Source organism: Bufo gargarizans, chromosome 1 (assembly GCF_014858855.1).
Source record: "Bufo gargarizans isolate SCDJY-AF-19 chromosome 1, ASM1485885v1, whole genome shotgun sequence".
In the NCBI taxonomy this organism is placed as follows: domain Eukaryota; kingdom Metazoa; phylum Chordata; class Amphibia; order Anura; family Bufonidae; genus Bufo; species Bufo gargarizans.
Window position 1 is genome coordinate 377,298,207 of NC_058080.1, and position 17,951 is coordinate 377,316,157.

General features: G+C 43.9%; 1 protein-coding gene across 3 annotated transcripts in view; it reads left to right on the top strand.

Annotated features, from left to right (window-relative positions):
- The window catches only part of LOC122920499 (muscle, skeletal receptor tyrosine protein kinase-like), a 252,908-nt gene that overhangs the window by 212,837 nt on the left and 22,120 nt on the right, over window positions 1-17,951 (top strand). For all 3 annotated transcript variants that reach the window (XM_044270061.1, XM_044270041.1, XM_044270050.1), the window contains 4 exons: window positions 2,190-2,349; window positions 4,027-4,222; window positions 7,446-7,637; window positions 10,159-10,307. In XM_044270061.1, coding sequence (XP_044125996.1) covers window positions 2,190-2,349; window positions 4,027-4,222; window positions 7,446-7,637; window positions 10,159-10,307 — 697 coding nt within the window. The remainder of the gene's footprint in view (window positions 1-2,189; window positions 2,350-4,026; window positions 4,223-7,445; window positions 7,638-10,158; window positions 10,308-17,951) is intronic.

Sequence of the window (17,951 nt, forward strand, 5' to 3'; positions counted from 1 at the left end):
AGTGGAAAGGGAGACTTTGTGAGAAAAAAAAAAAATATTCCGCTAATTTGTGCCAAAAAAAAACATCTTCTATGAACTCGCCATGCCCCTCACGGAATACCTTGGGGTGTCTTCTTTCCAAAATGGGGTCACATGGCATTTTAGGGTGCCTAAAGCGTGAGAAGAAATCCTGAAAGTACTCAATGGAATTTGGGCCCCTTTGTGCACCTAGGCTGCAAAAACGTGTGACACATGTATCGCCGTACTCAGGAGAAGTAGGGCAATGTGTTTTGGGGTGTATTTTTACATATACCCATGCTGGGTGAGAGAAATATCTCTGTCAAATGACAACTTTGTATAAACTTTGAAAAGTTGTCTTTTAGAGATATTTATCTGTCAGGCTTTACCCTTAATCATCCATTTTCATTTATTTTATATCCACATGATTGTAATTAAATTTTTGGGGAGTTGCTCAAGTAAATTAAGCTAGCATACACCAATACACAGGGTATTGTATAAAATTATCTGTGATCCATTTCCATTTATTTCTGTCTCCACATGTTTCCAATCATTTTTTTTTTGGGGTGGGGGGGGAGTTACCGATTATATTCAAACCAGAATATACGTGATTACTACACCAATACAGAGGGTATCACACAAAATTATCTGTGAGTGATAATGAAATTAGGCTTAAATCTGTTTCGGTTTATTTCTGTCTCCACACGTTTCAAATCAGTTTTTGGCTGGTTATTGATTTTATTCAGGCCAGCATATATGTGATTACTACACCAATATCCAAGGTAGCGCCCAATATTATCTTAGAAGCCCAAATATGTCAGGGCTATGGAAGGCTTCCAAGCGAAAGACCCAGAGCCAGAATGTGGGTAGTAGCAGCACCAGCTATCTGGCACAACCACAGCGGTGTGCAAGATCTGCAGGATTAAAATAAGCTTTGGCGATTCAAACACATTCATAGCTACCAGAGGTGTATTGCACCACATGAGGTGGCATTACCAAATAGATCTTTTAGGAAAATTCAACTGGCCGGTATTCCCAGTCTGAAAAAGTCTGTCCTCCTTCTCTTAGTCCTCTTTGTGGCAGCCAACATGCATTTCCAAGCAATATAGAATCTTTGGCATCATCTTCATCATCACCTACTTCTTCTCCTGCTAAGCCTCTACCTTCTTCTTAGCTGCATCATGAGACAGCTATAACGGAATGTTTGGCTATGAAAAAACTTTTCTCCACCAGCAATTAGCTTGTCACAGAGGACAACTTGGTCTCTTTGGGTGTCACCACACCCCCCGCGGCACTGAAAATCCACCCTGAGATGACACTGAAGGCTGGGCAAGATAGAAAATGGCTGAGGTGGATGAATAGATCTGGCCTTGCTGACTGCTGCTGCCTCCATTACGCCACCACCACCATCATGGCCCTGCTTTGGCCTGCCAACCATCATGCTCTGTATTGCTTCTGCCTCCATCATGTCACCTCTGCCACTGTTGCGACCCAAAGATTATCCTGTTCTGTACAGATGCTGCTGCTTCCTCCATCATGCCGCTGCTGCAACCTGCCAACTATCATGTTCTGTACGGCAGCTACTTCCACCTCCATCATGCTGCTGCCACCATCATGTCACTGCTGTGACCTACCAACCATCGTGTTCTGTACAGTTGCTGCTGCCTCCATCATGCGACCCCCACTATCACTCCACTGCTGCAACCTGCCAACCATCATGTTCTGTACTGCTGCTGCTGCTGCCGAGGCCATCATGCCACTGCCACCATCATGTTGCTGTTGCGACCTGCCAACAATCATGTTCTGTACGGCTGCTGCCTCCATCATGCCACCACCTCTATCGTGCCAATGCTACGGCCTGCTGACCATCATCTTCCGTAAGGCTGCTGCTGCCTCCATCATGCTGCTGCCTGCCCACCAACATGTACGGTGTTTAAACATCATCTGCTCCCGATAAGGGAGAATTTATGGAAGCTTTAGAATCTGAAAAAGCATAATACATGTGCAACGCAGTGTGTTTTTAAACACTCTGTATGTTAATGCTGTCAAACATGCGATTACCTGTATACTGTAATATATGTATATGTGTGTGTGTATATATATATATATATATATATATATATACACTGTATAATCTGGATGGCTTATTATTTACTTATTATAATGTTCAGTGACATTTTTATTTCTTCCAGATACCTCACCTACACAGAAAGATGCCTACTGTTTTCCAAGAGTTGTCCAATGCAGAAAATTATTGTAGAAACCCTGGTGGAGAACATGAGCGTCCATGGTGCTATACTACAGATCCTAATGTTAGATGGGAATATTGCAACATTCCAGCGTGTAGGACAGGTAATTTGACTTGGTTCTATTGTGATACTGCTACAGAACTGGTACGCATCCAATTATATTGTAATCTTTGTTGTCAATATAGTCTACTAGAATATGTTTGAATCAGCTCAAAAGAAATAGACCCTAGTGGCATGTCATTGACATCACAGTTAGCTCCAAATGGATTTGTCATCTGATTGACCTTTTGACCTGGGCCTTCCTGAGGATGATCTGGTAAAATTATGGTCAGTCAGAACCTTGTTGAAGGGAAAAAAAATAACAATTGCCTAACATTTTCCCATAGACATTGAATTGTTGGAGCATACCACTCACACTATTGGATCTGCTTATAAAAATCTAATCTGGATGAGATGGCGTAACTAGAGTAACAACAAAGGATACTATTTACTATTTTCTTCCAACATCTGCCCAGATAAGGTTACAGTATCAATGGACACTGGCTGTAATTTTTCATTTTGCTGTGGTACTTCTACAACTGTATTTTTGAATAGACCCTTTTGAATACCTTTAAGTATAAATGCCCAGCGTAGACAACTAATAGGGGACTTCATGTAGCCTATAACTACAGCATGCCATGCTAGGCCCAACCCAGATACATCTGCAATGGAGACCCACGGTCTGGTGGTCACAGGGCTGGTGATCCATGGTTTATGGCTCAGCATCTCCATCTCAGCATCTTCTTCTGGTCACCCATACAATCTTGCATGAGTCCCTTCTTCTAAGAACAGATACAAAAGGTCAGTCTGTCTGGTTTGGTGTTAAACAAGTCTGGCTTTTTCCCTCCAAAACATACTTTAAGCCTTTAAGCCTTCGCTCAATGAGGCTGATTCTAAATGTCCGCACCGGCGCACCAGGCACAGGCCTGTGCGCACGCGTGCGATCTTTGAAAAGGAGGAGGGGGCACTGACTGAGCGAGAGCCGGAGGCGGATTTCTTTACATTCAGGCGGCGCTGAAAGGATCAGGGGAGGAGCTGGGCACCAACGGCGGCGGCGGGCGGCAGCTTCAGACCCTCAGAAACGCCCTGGGCACCTTATCCAAAGAGATTGACAGGTTACATAAAAGGTATTTTTATCAAAAGAGACGGCGAATTTATGTTATAACAACACCTTTGTAATCACAAGGGCGGCATGGAGAGAACAATAGTTTTAAATGGGGGGGTTAGAAAGTGGTGACAGAGTCCCTTTAAGATTGCAGTGGTTTGTTACAGTAGTTCATATGTGCTTCTTGAATTTCAGTGATGGTAGTGTTATAGTGCATAAGACCATGTACATAAGCACAGGAGTCTTAACACATTGACATACAGAATTAAAGGGTTTGTCTAAGTTATTCAAAAAGCTCCCCAAAGCCATACATTTTGATAAAGTAATAAAGAGCTATCCCCACTCATCCTCCTCACTGCCAGGCTTTGTTTACTTGGCAGCATCAGTGACATGTCTTTATACAGTACCTGATGTGACTGCTGCGCCAATTATTGGTCACAGAGGTAAGGAGGACCAGAGCAGCTTGGCTTGAAGAGGAAGAAGATAGAATGGATGTAGATGGCTTCTTCTTCTTATATCATAATTACTGGTTTTGGGGAGCTTTTTGACTAACTCAAACAACCATTTTAATATAACAGTTTTGGGCCTTTTAAATACTACTGTGTAATAACATAATTTTTTTTGTATTCTCTTAAGTTACACCACATTTACCAACGACAATAAAAACAGCACATGAGCTGCCTGTTATGCCATCAACATCATCATCGTTCTCACCAACACACTCAATGACGGTCATCATATCAACAATCTGCAGTTTTGCTGGCTTAACACTATTGATAATTATAGCTCTTGTATGTTGCCGGAGACAGAAGAAAATGAAAAGCATAAATAGGTAATACTTGGTGTGTCCATATTCCCGTATTTCTATGATGCATCTTGCAGCTGGGAGTAGGCAATATTTAAAGGGGTTGTCCCATGAAAAATATTCTACAATTTTCAAACCAGCACCTGGATCTGAATACTTTTGTAATTGCATCTAAATAAAAATGTTGTATAGACACTGAGTTATTCAATAAAATGTATCTGTATAGCGCCACCTGCTGTTTGTTATTTTACGTGCTCAGTTTAAATCTTTACATGCATGAAATGTACATATTTATGATGTTATATGACATTGCATGTCTTAACCGAACATAATAAAAGGCAATGGAGGGAATAAAAAAAAATTATCATTTTTACTTACATGAAAAAATTGAAAATTTCAGTTCCACTTTTGGTTGCATATTAGTCACTGGTTGTAAAACCTTTAGAAGCAAGTTTTGTTTTAAACCACTGTAAATTTAAACCTTTGTTGGACCCTGGTATATCAAGGGGAACTAGTAAAGGTACATTGATCTACCATTAGCAACAGTGAATACACTGACATTGCGTTTGTACCCATACACACACTGCTGAAAATTTGGCTGTAATAATCCCACCACAAATCCCAGGATTGGACAAGGTTTAATCACTTTGAAATACATGAGCAATTCACATTCTGGAATAGAATATATAAATGGTTTCTCCATAATCACATTTATCACAGAATAGGTGATAAGTGTCTGATCATGAGAATGGGGATCCCTTGTCTGAATGGAATGGTGGCCACGCTTTTGCTGTACCACTTCATGCAAGGTGCATGGGCCCGATGGAGATCACCAAGTGCTGTACCTGGCTATCTATGTCAGTCCCATAGACACTGAATTCTCATGATCTGTGGGAGTCCCAAGAGGAACCCCCCCCCCCCAGGTGATAAGTATTGATCATGGGTCAGCCACATTAAAGTTTCATTGATCTCTATGAGGGAGAAACAATTTTTTGCTGAAAGTCTTTGTGCATATACCATCAGTTAGCTGCTAAAGAAATGTTAAACTATGCGCAATGGTAAAGCCATATTGATGTTTTGTGAAAAATGAATATGGTTGAAAATCATCCTGGAAAATGAACGTATATTAGTCATTGTAGCTCTAAATCTTTACTTATAGGGGAATTTTTCAAGTCAGTTTGCAATGCTGTACTTTGTGTCAAATTTATCAAAATGATGCAAATGAATCAACAGATGCCTACCTTCTCACCCACTTTGCAAAATTGAAGTAAAAATTACAAAAGTTTGCAAAGTTTTAGTGAAAATAAGTAGTGTTGAAGGAAGCATTCAAAGAGGAATTTGGTCAGAAATTTTCTGAATTTCCTCATGCTTCATGGTAATTAATTAGTTTTCCCTCAAATGGTGGCTGCACGTGTTACAAAGAAAAACTAAGTGTAGAGGAGACAAGCCTGGGAACGCAGGATCACCGATAATTCCATGCAGCCAACCATCCCCTGTGAGTCACAGCCCTATACAACCTTCATCCAGTGCAGTCTCCACCATTGTCCTGTGAGCAGAGCATAGGGAGAGATGTGACAGGTGCTCAAGCGCTAGGGACAGTGTTGCTGAAACGATTGATAGAAGAATATTGGAAGAGGGAGAGTGCAGGAAGACTGCAGAAAGACTGCAGAAAGACTGCAGAAAGACTGCAGGGAGACGGCAGGGAGACGGCATGGAGATGCTGCATCAGTTTAATTTATTTATTCCTACATTTACTTATTCCTACATCATATCTAAGATATGTAATTCAATACCAGTAAGATGAAAGCCTTTATTTTTTCACTGCCAGCGTGCCAACCGATACCATCCAGTCTGCACTTATTAGGGGGGCCAGGTCTAAATGATGACCATCCTCGTCTTTTGCTGGCTTTAATTTTTCCAAATCATCCTTTACAGTTTCCATGTCCTAGAAAAGTCAGCAGGATGCAGAGAGAGGAGGAGCTGGATGTTCCTTATGACATATTCTCATCGATATTAGATGAATTGGAAAAGGAGGAAAAGCAGATGGCAGAAGAAGGGTTCCCATCTGTAGGGCAGGAGAGCACTGGGGTTGGAGACGTGGGTATTCCAGAGCTGATTAATATTCACTATTTACTGTAAAATAACACACAGGAGATTGCAGGCAAGAAAAGCAGTAATATGTATATTGTCCTCCCACCTAACCAGACAAAGTCCATACCAGCAACAGCCCCTGTTTAAAGGTGGATTAAAGGTGCCACAAGGCCATTAACAACGAAGGACTATATAGTGAGGTCTTCATTAATAAATGAAAAGCAGCTGCGGGCTAACTGGCCATACCCTAAGACAGAGTGACATGGGTATATCTGATTTATAGTGATTAATGGCGAATTATTAAGTTGCCGAATCAAATTTTTTCAAACTTGGCTCATCTCTAAAAATAAGTCCAAAACTCTCAAAGTATGATTTTGCCAATTTTAAAGCCAGAATTCTGGAGTGCAGGGCTTAATAAATTCTCAGCGTTTCCAGTTATCACTATTTGCATATGAATAGAATTTTAGATGAGGAATATACCACTAAGGCTACTTTCACACTTGCGTTTTTCTTTTCCGGCATAGAGTTCCGTCACAGGGGCTCTATACCGGAAAATAACTGATCAGGCATATCCCCATGCATTCTGAATGGAGAGTAATCCGTTCAGGATGCATCAGGATGTCTTCAGTTCAGTCGTTTTGACTGATCAGGCAAAAGAGAAAACCATAGCATGCTACGGTTTTATCTCCGGTGGAAAAAACTGAAGACTTGCCTGAATGCCGGATCCGGCATTTTTTTCCATAGGAATGTATTAGTGCCGGATCCGGCATTCAAAATACGCATGCGCAGACCTTTAAAAATGAAAAAAAAAAAACGGATCCGTTTTGCCTGATGACACCGGAAAAACGGATCCGGTATTGCAATGCATTTTTCAGACTGATCAGGCATTTTTCAGACTGATCAGGATCCTGATCAGTCAGAAAAATGCCTGATCAGTCAGAAAAAATGACATCCGTTTGCATACAGTTTGCCTGATCAGGCAGTCAGTTCAGGCAACGGAACTGCCTGCCGGAATCAAACAACGCAAGTGTGAAAGTACCCTAACCCTGGTTACATAACATACTACTTATTCCTATTTTTAACATGTACAGCTGTAATATTGCTCCAAGCAAATGATTTATAGTATTTATTAATTGAAAATCTTTATTATATATTGCAGGGAAGCTACTGCTCCAACACTTACAGCTCTTCCATCAGAGCTTGTACTGGACAGATTACATCCAAACCCCATGTATCAAAGAATGCCTCTTCTTCTCAACCACAAACTCATAAGTCTTGAATATCCCAGGAATAATATTGACTATGTCAGGGATATTGGAGAAGGAGCTTTTGGGAGGGTCTTTCAAGCCAGGTAAATACATGCTATTTTCTCCTGCTTTCCTGGACACGTGATAAATGCTCTTTACATCAGCATCAGTCATCTCTCATTGACATAGATCCTCCATCTTCAGCTGACATGCAGGCTTTGTTACTGAGACTTGGATTTGCATTGTGTCTTTATTCTAACATATGCTCATCTCCATGAAATGTGACATTTATCAACACAAGTTGAAATATCTCCTTCTGCTCTTATTAAAATATTTGTCTTGTGTATGTTAAACACATGCCTGTTCCTAAACTTAGCAACCCCCTACCCCCCCAGTACTATATTTCAGCTTTCGAAACATAATTCTCTGTTTAGTGCCAATAATATGTCAACGAGCTGCATTCTGTTTATTGTAAATGCAGGGAAGGAGTTTGTCAATGCAGGAAATGAGAAGCATGCCATTTACTGAGCCTGGGTGGGGGGGTAGTCATAAGCTTCAGCTATAATATATTATTGTATGGGTCAAACTGGATGTGGGTACACACGTCAGGATAAAGGGAATGTGGTTCAAAATTCTACTGCGCTAATGCGCATGCACCCTATTCTTCACCAAGTTATGGCTGGCTACCATTGGGGACTTAACACATCTTCTCCAGTGGGAGCAATAGGTTTCCTAGCTTATTATTGTCCTGAGAAGGTGTGCTTTTTCTGTTGTTTGCCCATATGCCGACTTTCTGCCAATTTACTAGATTCCAACCCTCTGCTGCCTGACCTGACCAGTGCCTTACCTCCTTATTGACCCTCCCCTACCTGTTCTGACCTGGGGCTGTGTCAGATTGGTCATACTTTGCCTGCCCTGATCTTTGCCTGACCATGACGATGGTTTAACCTGATTCCTCTGTGCTCTGCATTGGTGTCTCTTGACCCCATGGGTCAGCTATCAGTCACACAGAGACTATTAAAGAAAATCCAGCAACAAGAACCCTTATGAAGTAGATAACTAATGTTTATTAAAGAAATGACAAACTAAGCTATATAGTTATCCAGGTAGGACCACACAGGGCTAGGTATATCTAGCTAATGGGTGGGGAAGGTGTCCCTATACTGCTACCCTAGTCTAAGACCTCAGCCCAGGGACGTCCCCTGATGGTGGGGACTCCCTGTCCTCGAGCCTTGCCTCAACTCCTGTCTAGCCCTGACAGGAGGTAAGAGCTGGTGCCGGGGTGGCCTACCGTAGGATGACTATCAAAGTAACAAGATAGAAAAAAAGGTGCCCACTGTATACGGCCCTCGTGACGGTGAGCCAGGAGGTACAGGGTACACCAGGTATTATAAAAGCACATACGAAAAAAACACAATAACGCACTCTAGTTGTTAGATAGTTATTATAGAGTGATAATAACTATCTAACAACTAGAGTGCGTTATTGTGTTTTTTTCGTATGTGCTTTTATAATACCTGGTGTACCCTGTACCTCCTGGCTCACCGTCACGAGGGCCGTATACAGTGGGCACCTTTTTTTCTATCTTGTTACTTTGATAGTCATCCTACGGTAGGCCACCCCGGCACCAGCTCTTACCTCCTGTCAGGGCTAGACAGGAGTTGAGGCAAGGCTCGAGGACAGGGAGTCCCCACCATCAGGGGACATCCCTGGGCTGAGGTCTTAGACTAGGGTAGCAGTATAGGGACACCTTCCCCACCCATTAGCTAGATATACCTAGCCCTGTGTGGTCCTACCTGGATAACTATATAGCTTAGTTTGTCATTTCTTTAATAAACATTAGTTATCTACTTCATAAGGGTTCTTGTTGCTGGATTTTCTTTAATAATCATTACCCTCACTTATCTATTACTATAATCCTTGCTGGACTTGGACACAGAGACTATTGCAGGATTTAGAAGTCTGGTGGTTCCTCTGCAGCAAAGTCCAGATCCCTGTATAGGGGTTAAAGTTTGAAAACCAGGGGATTTCCAGGATAATGCCCTTAGAAGTAGTGAAGCATGCTAGCCCACAGGGGAGGTGTGGTGGCTGGAAATGGAGAGGATGGAAGCAGTGGTGGTGGCAATCAGGGTGGTTGTAGTCCACTCTCAGGGTGGCTAATGTCTCTCCGTCCAGCATTCCCTGGGCCATGCATGCAATCAGTGGAGGGCACACCCTTTTTTTCCTCTGGAAACACCCTGGATATTTCAGGCTCCTTCCTGGTGTTTGCTGGGGTGTCTTGATGTCATCGATGAGTAGTAGGATGCAAGACAGGAGGGCCGCTTAGCTATTTTCAGCATTTCCATAAAAATGAGTAGATGGTGGCCATACATGCACAGTCCATTCTCCTTCAATTTGCCGTCCCCGTCCTAGAGATAGGTCACCAATGTGTGAGATGGGCCAATCCTTTTAAGTTAAACTTCTTCTTTATTAACCTCTCCCCATTTAAAAAAATATATATATTGAAATCTACTATTGTCCTATAGCTGAGAGCCCTAACTGCTTGTAAAATGCATTGTTATATTAACAAATTAATCTTCACCTTCATGATGAGAAATATATAACTATTCTTATGTTGCTTTTTAGGGCACCAGGGTTACTTCCTTATGAACCTTTCACAATGGTTGCAGTAAAGATGCTGAAAGAAGAAGCTTCTGCTGATATGCAGGCTGACTTCCAAAGGGAGGCGGCGCTTATGGCAGAGTTTGATCATCCCAACATTGTAAAGCTTCTAGGTAAGAAAATTTTATTTTCCGTTCCAGTACATACAGGACATTTCTGTGATGTTTCTGTACTTTAACAATGAGGTCAACTGTGCAGTGTACAGTTGCATTTCAGACTAATCAATGTATTTTAGTTTGCCAAGTATTTTTCCTTTACTATGAATTCTAAAAGCAATATAATCACATGCTGAAATATTGGATGGCTGCTTACTGGCCATTTATTTAGGGATTGTTGTTTGTGGATACAATTGCACCCACTGCCTTCATTATAGTGTCTCTTATTTAAAGGGTTATGTGACGTGATAGTCCCTTTAAATGGGATATCAGCAAATTGCAATACTGTATTAACCAGATAATTAATGGCAGCATTACACTTAATAACAATCCTTTATCTTAAGGTCCATTTACATGTGCGGACTGAGCAGGCAATTATTGTTCCAGATAATCGCTTGCTCGTCAGCAATCACCTCCTCTCAATGGGGACGATCGATCGCTGCTGCAATTGTTCGATCCCATAAAGAATGATTGTTTCCAGGCAGCAGATTGCTGTTTACACAGAAGGATCTACTGGAGAGGAACAATGATTTTGGTGACTGTATCAATGATGCTTTGACCCAATGAACAAGTATTTGCTTATTCATGAGCAGTGATGGCCAGTTCGCATTGTTCGCAAGCGAACATATGCGGGCTGCCATCTTTTTTCACAAGTCCGGCGAGGCACAGGTAAGCCCTTACCAGTGCCTGTGCACGAGCCGGTCTGAAAACAAATGCAGTCAGCGAGAGCAGGCAGTTCCGAGAACAGCCCAATGAAGGCCCCCGGTGGCTGTTCTCGGAACTGCCTGCTCCCGCTGACCACACTTATTTTCAGACCTGTGCCTCGCCGGACTTGTGAAAAAAGATGGCAGCCCGCATATGTTCACTGGCGAACAATGCGAACTGGCCAGTGGCCATCACAGTTCATGAGGTGACTGGGGGCACCCATACATTTACGAGCATTGGAAACTAGCATTCGTACAAGTGTTCATGACTGATTATCAGCTTAGAACTAGTTTGCTGGCTATAAAGTCAAATATAAAGTCAATCAATACAGAATTGTCTAGTAGTAATGCAGTCATCTCAGAGTAATTAGCATGATTACATATCAGCAGTATATGGGCTATTTATGCAGCTTGTAAATCTGTTGTTGCTGATGGCACTACCTACTAAGGACAAATATCAGCATCTTTAACTGAAGCTTTTCTCTTTCCCTGTTTCCTTGTTAAAAATAAAAATAAAAAAAAGAACTTGATGATCTTTTAGCCACATATTTTCACAAATTCTTCTTGAGATGACATTATACTATATTCCTTAGTGTATTGTTTAGAACAATCTGTTCAGAATACTTAATTTGGCCCATTCAACTTTGGCACAATTTCCAGAATTAGCAGTTAGACCAAAGTTTAGGATTTAACAGTCCCTTTCTTCTCTAATCAAGATATACTTTGTTTAGTTTACATTTGTGATTTTTTTGGAACCTAAAGTTAACCTTCACTGGACTGACTGCATGGTTAAAAGGAACCTGTCATGGTGATCATGCAATCCGATCTGCCAGCAGCATGTTATAGAGCAGGAGGAACTGAGCAGATATACGGTATATTTTAAAGGGAAAAAGATTGTCTAACTTTTAAATTAGTGATTTAACTCTCTGCACTTTCTATACTTAAAAATCCAAAGGCCAGTCCTATTCAGCTGTACACAGTAGTGTTAAGCGAACCCGAACTGTAAACTTCCAAACTTTACAATTTTTTGGACCCGGCCCCGAACCCTAACTTTGCTGGAAAAGTTTGGGTTCGAGTTCAGTGTTCAGGCATTTACTAAAGCTTGTTGAAAGGCTGCAAGGCAGTCATTTAAAAATCTTTTAAGCTATGTGCCCATAGAAACCATCACAGCCATGCCTACTAATGGCATGGCTGTGATTGTCCGGTGCATCATGTGAACCAGCCTCTATATAAGCTGGATCACGTGTAGTATCAGCTTTCAGTAGGGAAGGGACAGAAAGCAGGCAGCTGAAGTGAGGGACAGTGTTAGTGCGATTTTTGTGGGTGCAATACACCATCTTTGCACCCCTGACACAGAAAGCTAATCATAAATATGGCTGTTAATTCTGTGGGTGACCTACAGAGATTTCGTTGTGGGTGCAATGCAACATTGTACTTTGTACCCCTGACACACAAATACATTAGTTAATCCGTCTGTTAGTTACCGTAGGTGCACGTCATATACCCATTTATTGTGTGAAGTACACCTGCACTGCATACGTAACAGGACAATTTATATAGTTATTCTGTCTGTTAGTTAGGTGCACATCATATACCCATTTATTGTGTGACGTACACCTGCACTGCATACGTAACAGGACAATTTATATAGTTATTCCATCTGTTAGTTAGGTGCACATCATATACCCATTTATTGTGTGAAGTACACCTGCACTGCATACGTGACAGGGAAATTGACATAGTTAATCCGTCTGTTAGTTAGGTGCGCGTCATATACCCATTTATTGCGTGAAGTACACCTGCACTGCATACGTGATAGGGAAATTGATATAGTTAATCTGTCTGTTAGTTCAGTGGGTGACCTCAAAGAATGAAGGGAGCATCAAATAAGGGACTTTGTCCTGGTCATGGTGCTGCTGGGGTTGCTGGAGCTCCTGTTGCAGGGAGAAGACGTGGTCGATCTGTGCCAGCTACACGCCGAAATGAAACACCTTCCTCAGGTGCACGAAGGTGACAGAACGTTCAGCGTTATTTTGTAGGCCCGAATACTGATGTACGAATGGTGAGGCCAGAATAAGTAGAGGCGGTAGTAGATTTGATGGCTGACAGTGCCTCCAGTTCCTTCACATTGTCTCCCACCTGGTCTCCTGCTGAAAGCACAGAATTGGCACTTGCAGCCCATGGGCATCTGTCTTTCACCTCACCCCCTTGCAAATCAGCCAAGCAGTCTGAGCTCCAAGTCATGCAGCAGTCTCTTCTGCTTTTTGATGACTCTGCTGGCAGGTTTCCGAGGGCCATCCACCTAGCTCTGCTCCAGAAGTGGAAGAGATGTGGCACTGATGCCCAACTACTTATGTTTCAGGATGTGGACATGGGAGGACCACCGCAGCACATCTCTGATGATGACAAAACACAGGTGCCAACTGGTGCGGCTTTCTGCAGTGTGCAGACCGGCAAGGAGGGCAGGGGTGAGGATTGGGTGGAAGATAATGTGGAGGATGATGAGGTCCTAGACCCCACATGGAATCAAGGTCATGCGAGTGACGTGTGCAGTTCGGAGGAAGATGTGGTGGTCACACAGCACCAGCCGCACAGCAAAAGAGGGAGCAGGGTGCAAAAGCAGAGTGGCCGTCCCCTAGCCAGTACGCCTGCTACTGCTCACTGCACCCAGGGTCTGAGCACACCAAAGCCAGTTCCAAGGAGTTCCCTGGCATGGCAGTTCTTCAGACAATGTGCTGCGGACAAAATGCGAGTGGTTTGCACAATGTGCAATCAGAGCCTGACGCAAGGCATAAATGTTCTAGACCTGAGCACCACCTGCATGACCAGGCATCTAAATGCAAAGCACGAGCGGCAGTGGAGTAAACACCTCAAAAACCACAAAATATCTCCTGGTCCCTCTTCTGTTGCAGTCTCGGCCTCTTCCTCCCCCTCTGGAGTGACAGGGGCACCTGCCACCCTGCAAACAGAGGATGTGGCAGCAATGCCACTACGCAGGGGTGGAGACAAGGATGCTGTACTGAGAAAAAAAGAACTCAAATGGATATATACGCTAAGGTCCTTACAGCCCTTTGGACTCAATGTGGCAGGGATCAGCTAGATTCCCGTCCGTTATATGTATATCTATATATGTTTTTATGTTTGTAGCTTTTTATGCACCCCCTTTAAATGATTTGAACAGTGGTGAAACATCTATGTCAATGCATTTACAGTTTTGGAATTTTTTCCATGACTGTGGTTTTGCAGCAGTGGGCATCTCCCACTTTTAGGACGCACGCATCTACTTACACATCATGATCCACACTGGAGATCTATATCTTATATTTATGCGGCACTGCTGGGTTTCAGCAACAAAGAGCGACTCACAACACTATTATTTCAACGATCATGTGATTTTTTTCGGTCACATGACTTGCACGCCGGCTATGACGCCGTCGGTGCAGGCGCCTCTGATTGGCTGTTGCGCCGCTAGTGTAGTCTCGCGCTTTTTTTGCTATACCTTGGACTGTCACTGCCGAATGACGCGCGCGGTCATGCGCAGTTGCGGTCGAATGTGCGGACATGCGCAGTTGTCATAATCGGAAGCTACGGGTCACGCTTATTGCCACTTTGGATCATCTAATACAGGTGAGGTAGATGGGGGTATGTTCATTTATTAGCAACTGCTGTGGGAGTGTATGTTCATCCATTAGTAACTGCTGTGAAAGTCCACTGTGATTTGTTGCATTTGATGTGGGCTGGTCGATCAATCTGACCATTGGGCCATCATTAATGTGGGAGTGTCTAATTTTTAGTATTTATATGTGAGCTTGTGCATTTGTAACATATGCTTGACAAAGGCTACACTTAGCCGAAACGTTGCTACCTTTGTACACTGTGCTTTGGGGTTTTGTACAATAAAGAAGATTTGGTTGGACATTCTGCTGTGGCCCTCAATTTTTACTCCCTACTTTTGGACCGCCTTGGATCTGGGGTCCCTTGCCCAGCTGCTGCATTATACCACCACAGCTCTGCACAAGCCGAACGTAGTGCTGCTCCTGACTCCCCTTTTTCTACCACATTCATCACCGTCACCAAGCATCTCCACAATGTCCCATGGAAGTGTTCAGCTGTCCATCTCCCAAACACTGGAGAGAAAGAGGAAGTACCCACCTACCCACCCGCGATCCCTGGCTCTTAAGGCCAGCATTTCAAAATTCCTGGTCTTTGAAATGCTGTCATTCCGTCTGGTGGAGACGGAGACTTTTAAAAAACTTATGGCGGTGGCTGTCCCACAGTACGTGGTTCCCAGCCGACACTACTTTTCCAGGCGAGCCATCCCCGCCATGCACAATCAAGTGACAGACAAAATTAGGTGTGCACTGCGCAACACCATCTGTGGAAAGGTCCACATAACCACCGATACGTGGACCAGTAAGCACGGACAGGGATGTTATATCTCCATAACTGCACATTGGGTAACTGTAGTGGCTGCTGGGTCTGATGCGGATAGCAGTTTGGCACATGTCCTTCAGCCACAGAGGATTGCAGAACGTTTCTCTTTGCCTCCTGTTGCCTCCTACTCCGCTTCCTCCTCTACCGCCTCCTCATCTGGTCAGCATAACACCTTCACCACCAACTTCAGCACAGCCAGGGGGAAACGACAGAAGGCTGTTTTTAAACTCATCTGTTTGGGGGAAAAATCCCACACCGCGCAGGAGCTGTGGATGGGCATGGAACAACAGACTGATGAGTGGTTGGTGGCACTAAGCCTCAAGCCCGGCCTGGTGTTGTGCGATAATGGGCAAAATTTTGTAGCAGCTCTGGGCCTAGCTGGTTTGACGCACATCTCTTGCCTGGCGCATGTGCTGAATTTGGTGGTGCAGAGGTTCCTGAAAAATTACCCCGATATGTCAGAGCTGCTGCAGAAAGTGCGATCCATCTGTGCGCGCTTTCGGTGTTCTCACCCTGCTGCTGCTCGCCTGTCTGTGCTGCAGCGTAACTTTGGCCTTCCTGTTCACTACCTGATATGCGACGTGCCCACAAGGTGGAACTCCACCTTTCACATGCTGGAGAGACTGTGCGAGCAGCAGCAGGTGATAGTGGAGTTTCAGCTGCAGCACGGACGGGTGAGTCGCTCTGTGGAACAGCACCACTTCACCACCAACGAGAGGGCCTCCATGTAGAACGTGTGTGCTGTGTTGCACTGTTTCGAGTACTCCAACAACATGGCCAGTGCCGATGACGCAGTCTTCAGCATTACTATCCCACTTCTATGTATCCTTGAAAAAATGCTTTAGGCGATGATGGAAGAGGATATGGAAGAGGAGGAGGAAGCGAGATCATTTCCAAGGCCAGTCATTCACAAGTGGCTTGGAGGGTGGGTGCCTGCACCAACCTGGTACACAATTGTCCAAACACGGCACAGTTCTGGAGGATAAAGAGGAGAAGGATCATGAGGAGGAGGAACCATGTTCACAGCAGGGTTGCACCCAAAGCAGCTCATGGGCATCACTGGAGCGTGGCTGGGGGGATACAGAGGACATAGACAATACAGCTCCCACAAAGGACAGCTTGTCGTTGCCTCTGGGCAGCCTGACACACATGAGCAACTACATGCTGCAGTGCCTGTGCAATGACTGCCAAGTTGCACACATTCTAACCAGTGCTTATTACTGAGTAGCCACCCTGCTGTATCCCCGTTACAAGGACAATGTGCCGACCTTAATTCCGTCACTGGAGTGTGATCGGAAGATGCACGAGTGCAAGCGCACGCTGGTAGACGTGCTGCTGATGGCATTCTCATCTGACACCAGGGGCTCAGTGGAAGCACAAGGAGAAGGCAGAGGAGGAGGAAGAAGTCGCCAACACAGCTGGGGCACCACCAGCATCTCAGAAGGGAGGGTTAGCATGGCCGAAATGTGGAAAAGATTTGCCAGCACGCCACAACAACCAGCAACACCAGCTGATATGGAACCTCTTAGCAGGAGGCAGCATTTCAGCAACATGGTGGAGCAGTATGTGTGCACACGCCTACACGTACTGACTGATGGGTCTGCCCCATTCAACTTCTGGGTCTCCAAATTGGGCACATGGCCTGAACTTGCCCTTTAAGCCTTGGAGGTGCTGGCCTGCCCTGCGGCCAGTGTATTGTCCGAACGTGTGTTCAACGCGGCAGGGGGGTGATAACAGACAAGCGCAGCCGCCTGTCTGTACCTTGTGCGGAATAGACAAGTATACCGGCTGCACACAGCCATTGTTATACTCCAGCGCACTTTCTCTTTGCTTTCTTTTTTATATTTCCCAATGTTTTGGGGTCTTCACAAATTTATAAAAAAAATAAATAAATAAAAAATACTAAAATAGTGTTGGCTACCTCCTCCTCCTCCACCACTGCTTCCACCTACACCACCATGTCCACCGTCTCCTCAATCTCCTACTCCACTTTGACCTCCGCCTTCTAGTTCAAGATCATTATTATGATTTATTTTTTTATTCTATGTTATTTTAATTCATATCCCTATCCACATTTGTTTGTAGGGCAATTGTCCTGCTCTTACCCCTATTTTGCTTCCTTTTTCAGCCCTGTAGCCCTTTCTCAGACTTTTTTTTAGAGCCATTTTAGTGCCCCAAAGTTCGGGTCCCCATTGACTTCAATTGGGTTTGGGGTCAAGTTCGGGTCCCGAACCCAAACTTTGCGGCAAAGTTCAGCCGAACCTGGCGAACCCGAACTTCCAGGTGTTCACTCAATCCTAGTAAACAGCTATTTCTGCATGCTACACAAGAAATGCTGTCAATCAATGAGTAGGACTGCCCATTAAAGTCCTAAGCATAGAAAGATCAGATAGTGGAGATAACAGGTTTTCCTTAAGAATGTATTTTTTATTTATTCTTCAGCTACACATTAGCATATTCTGTA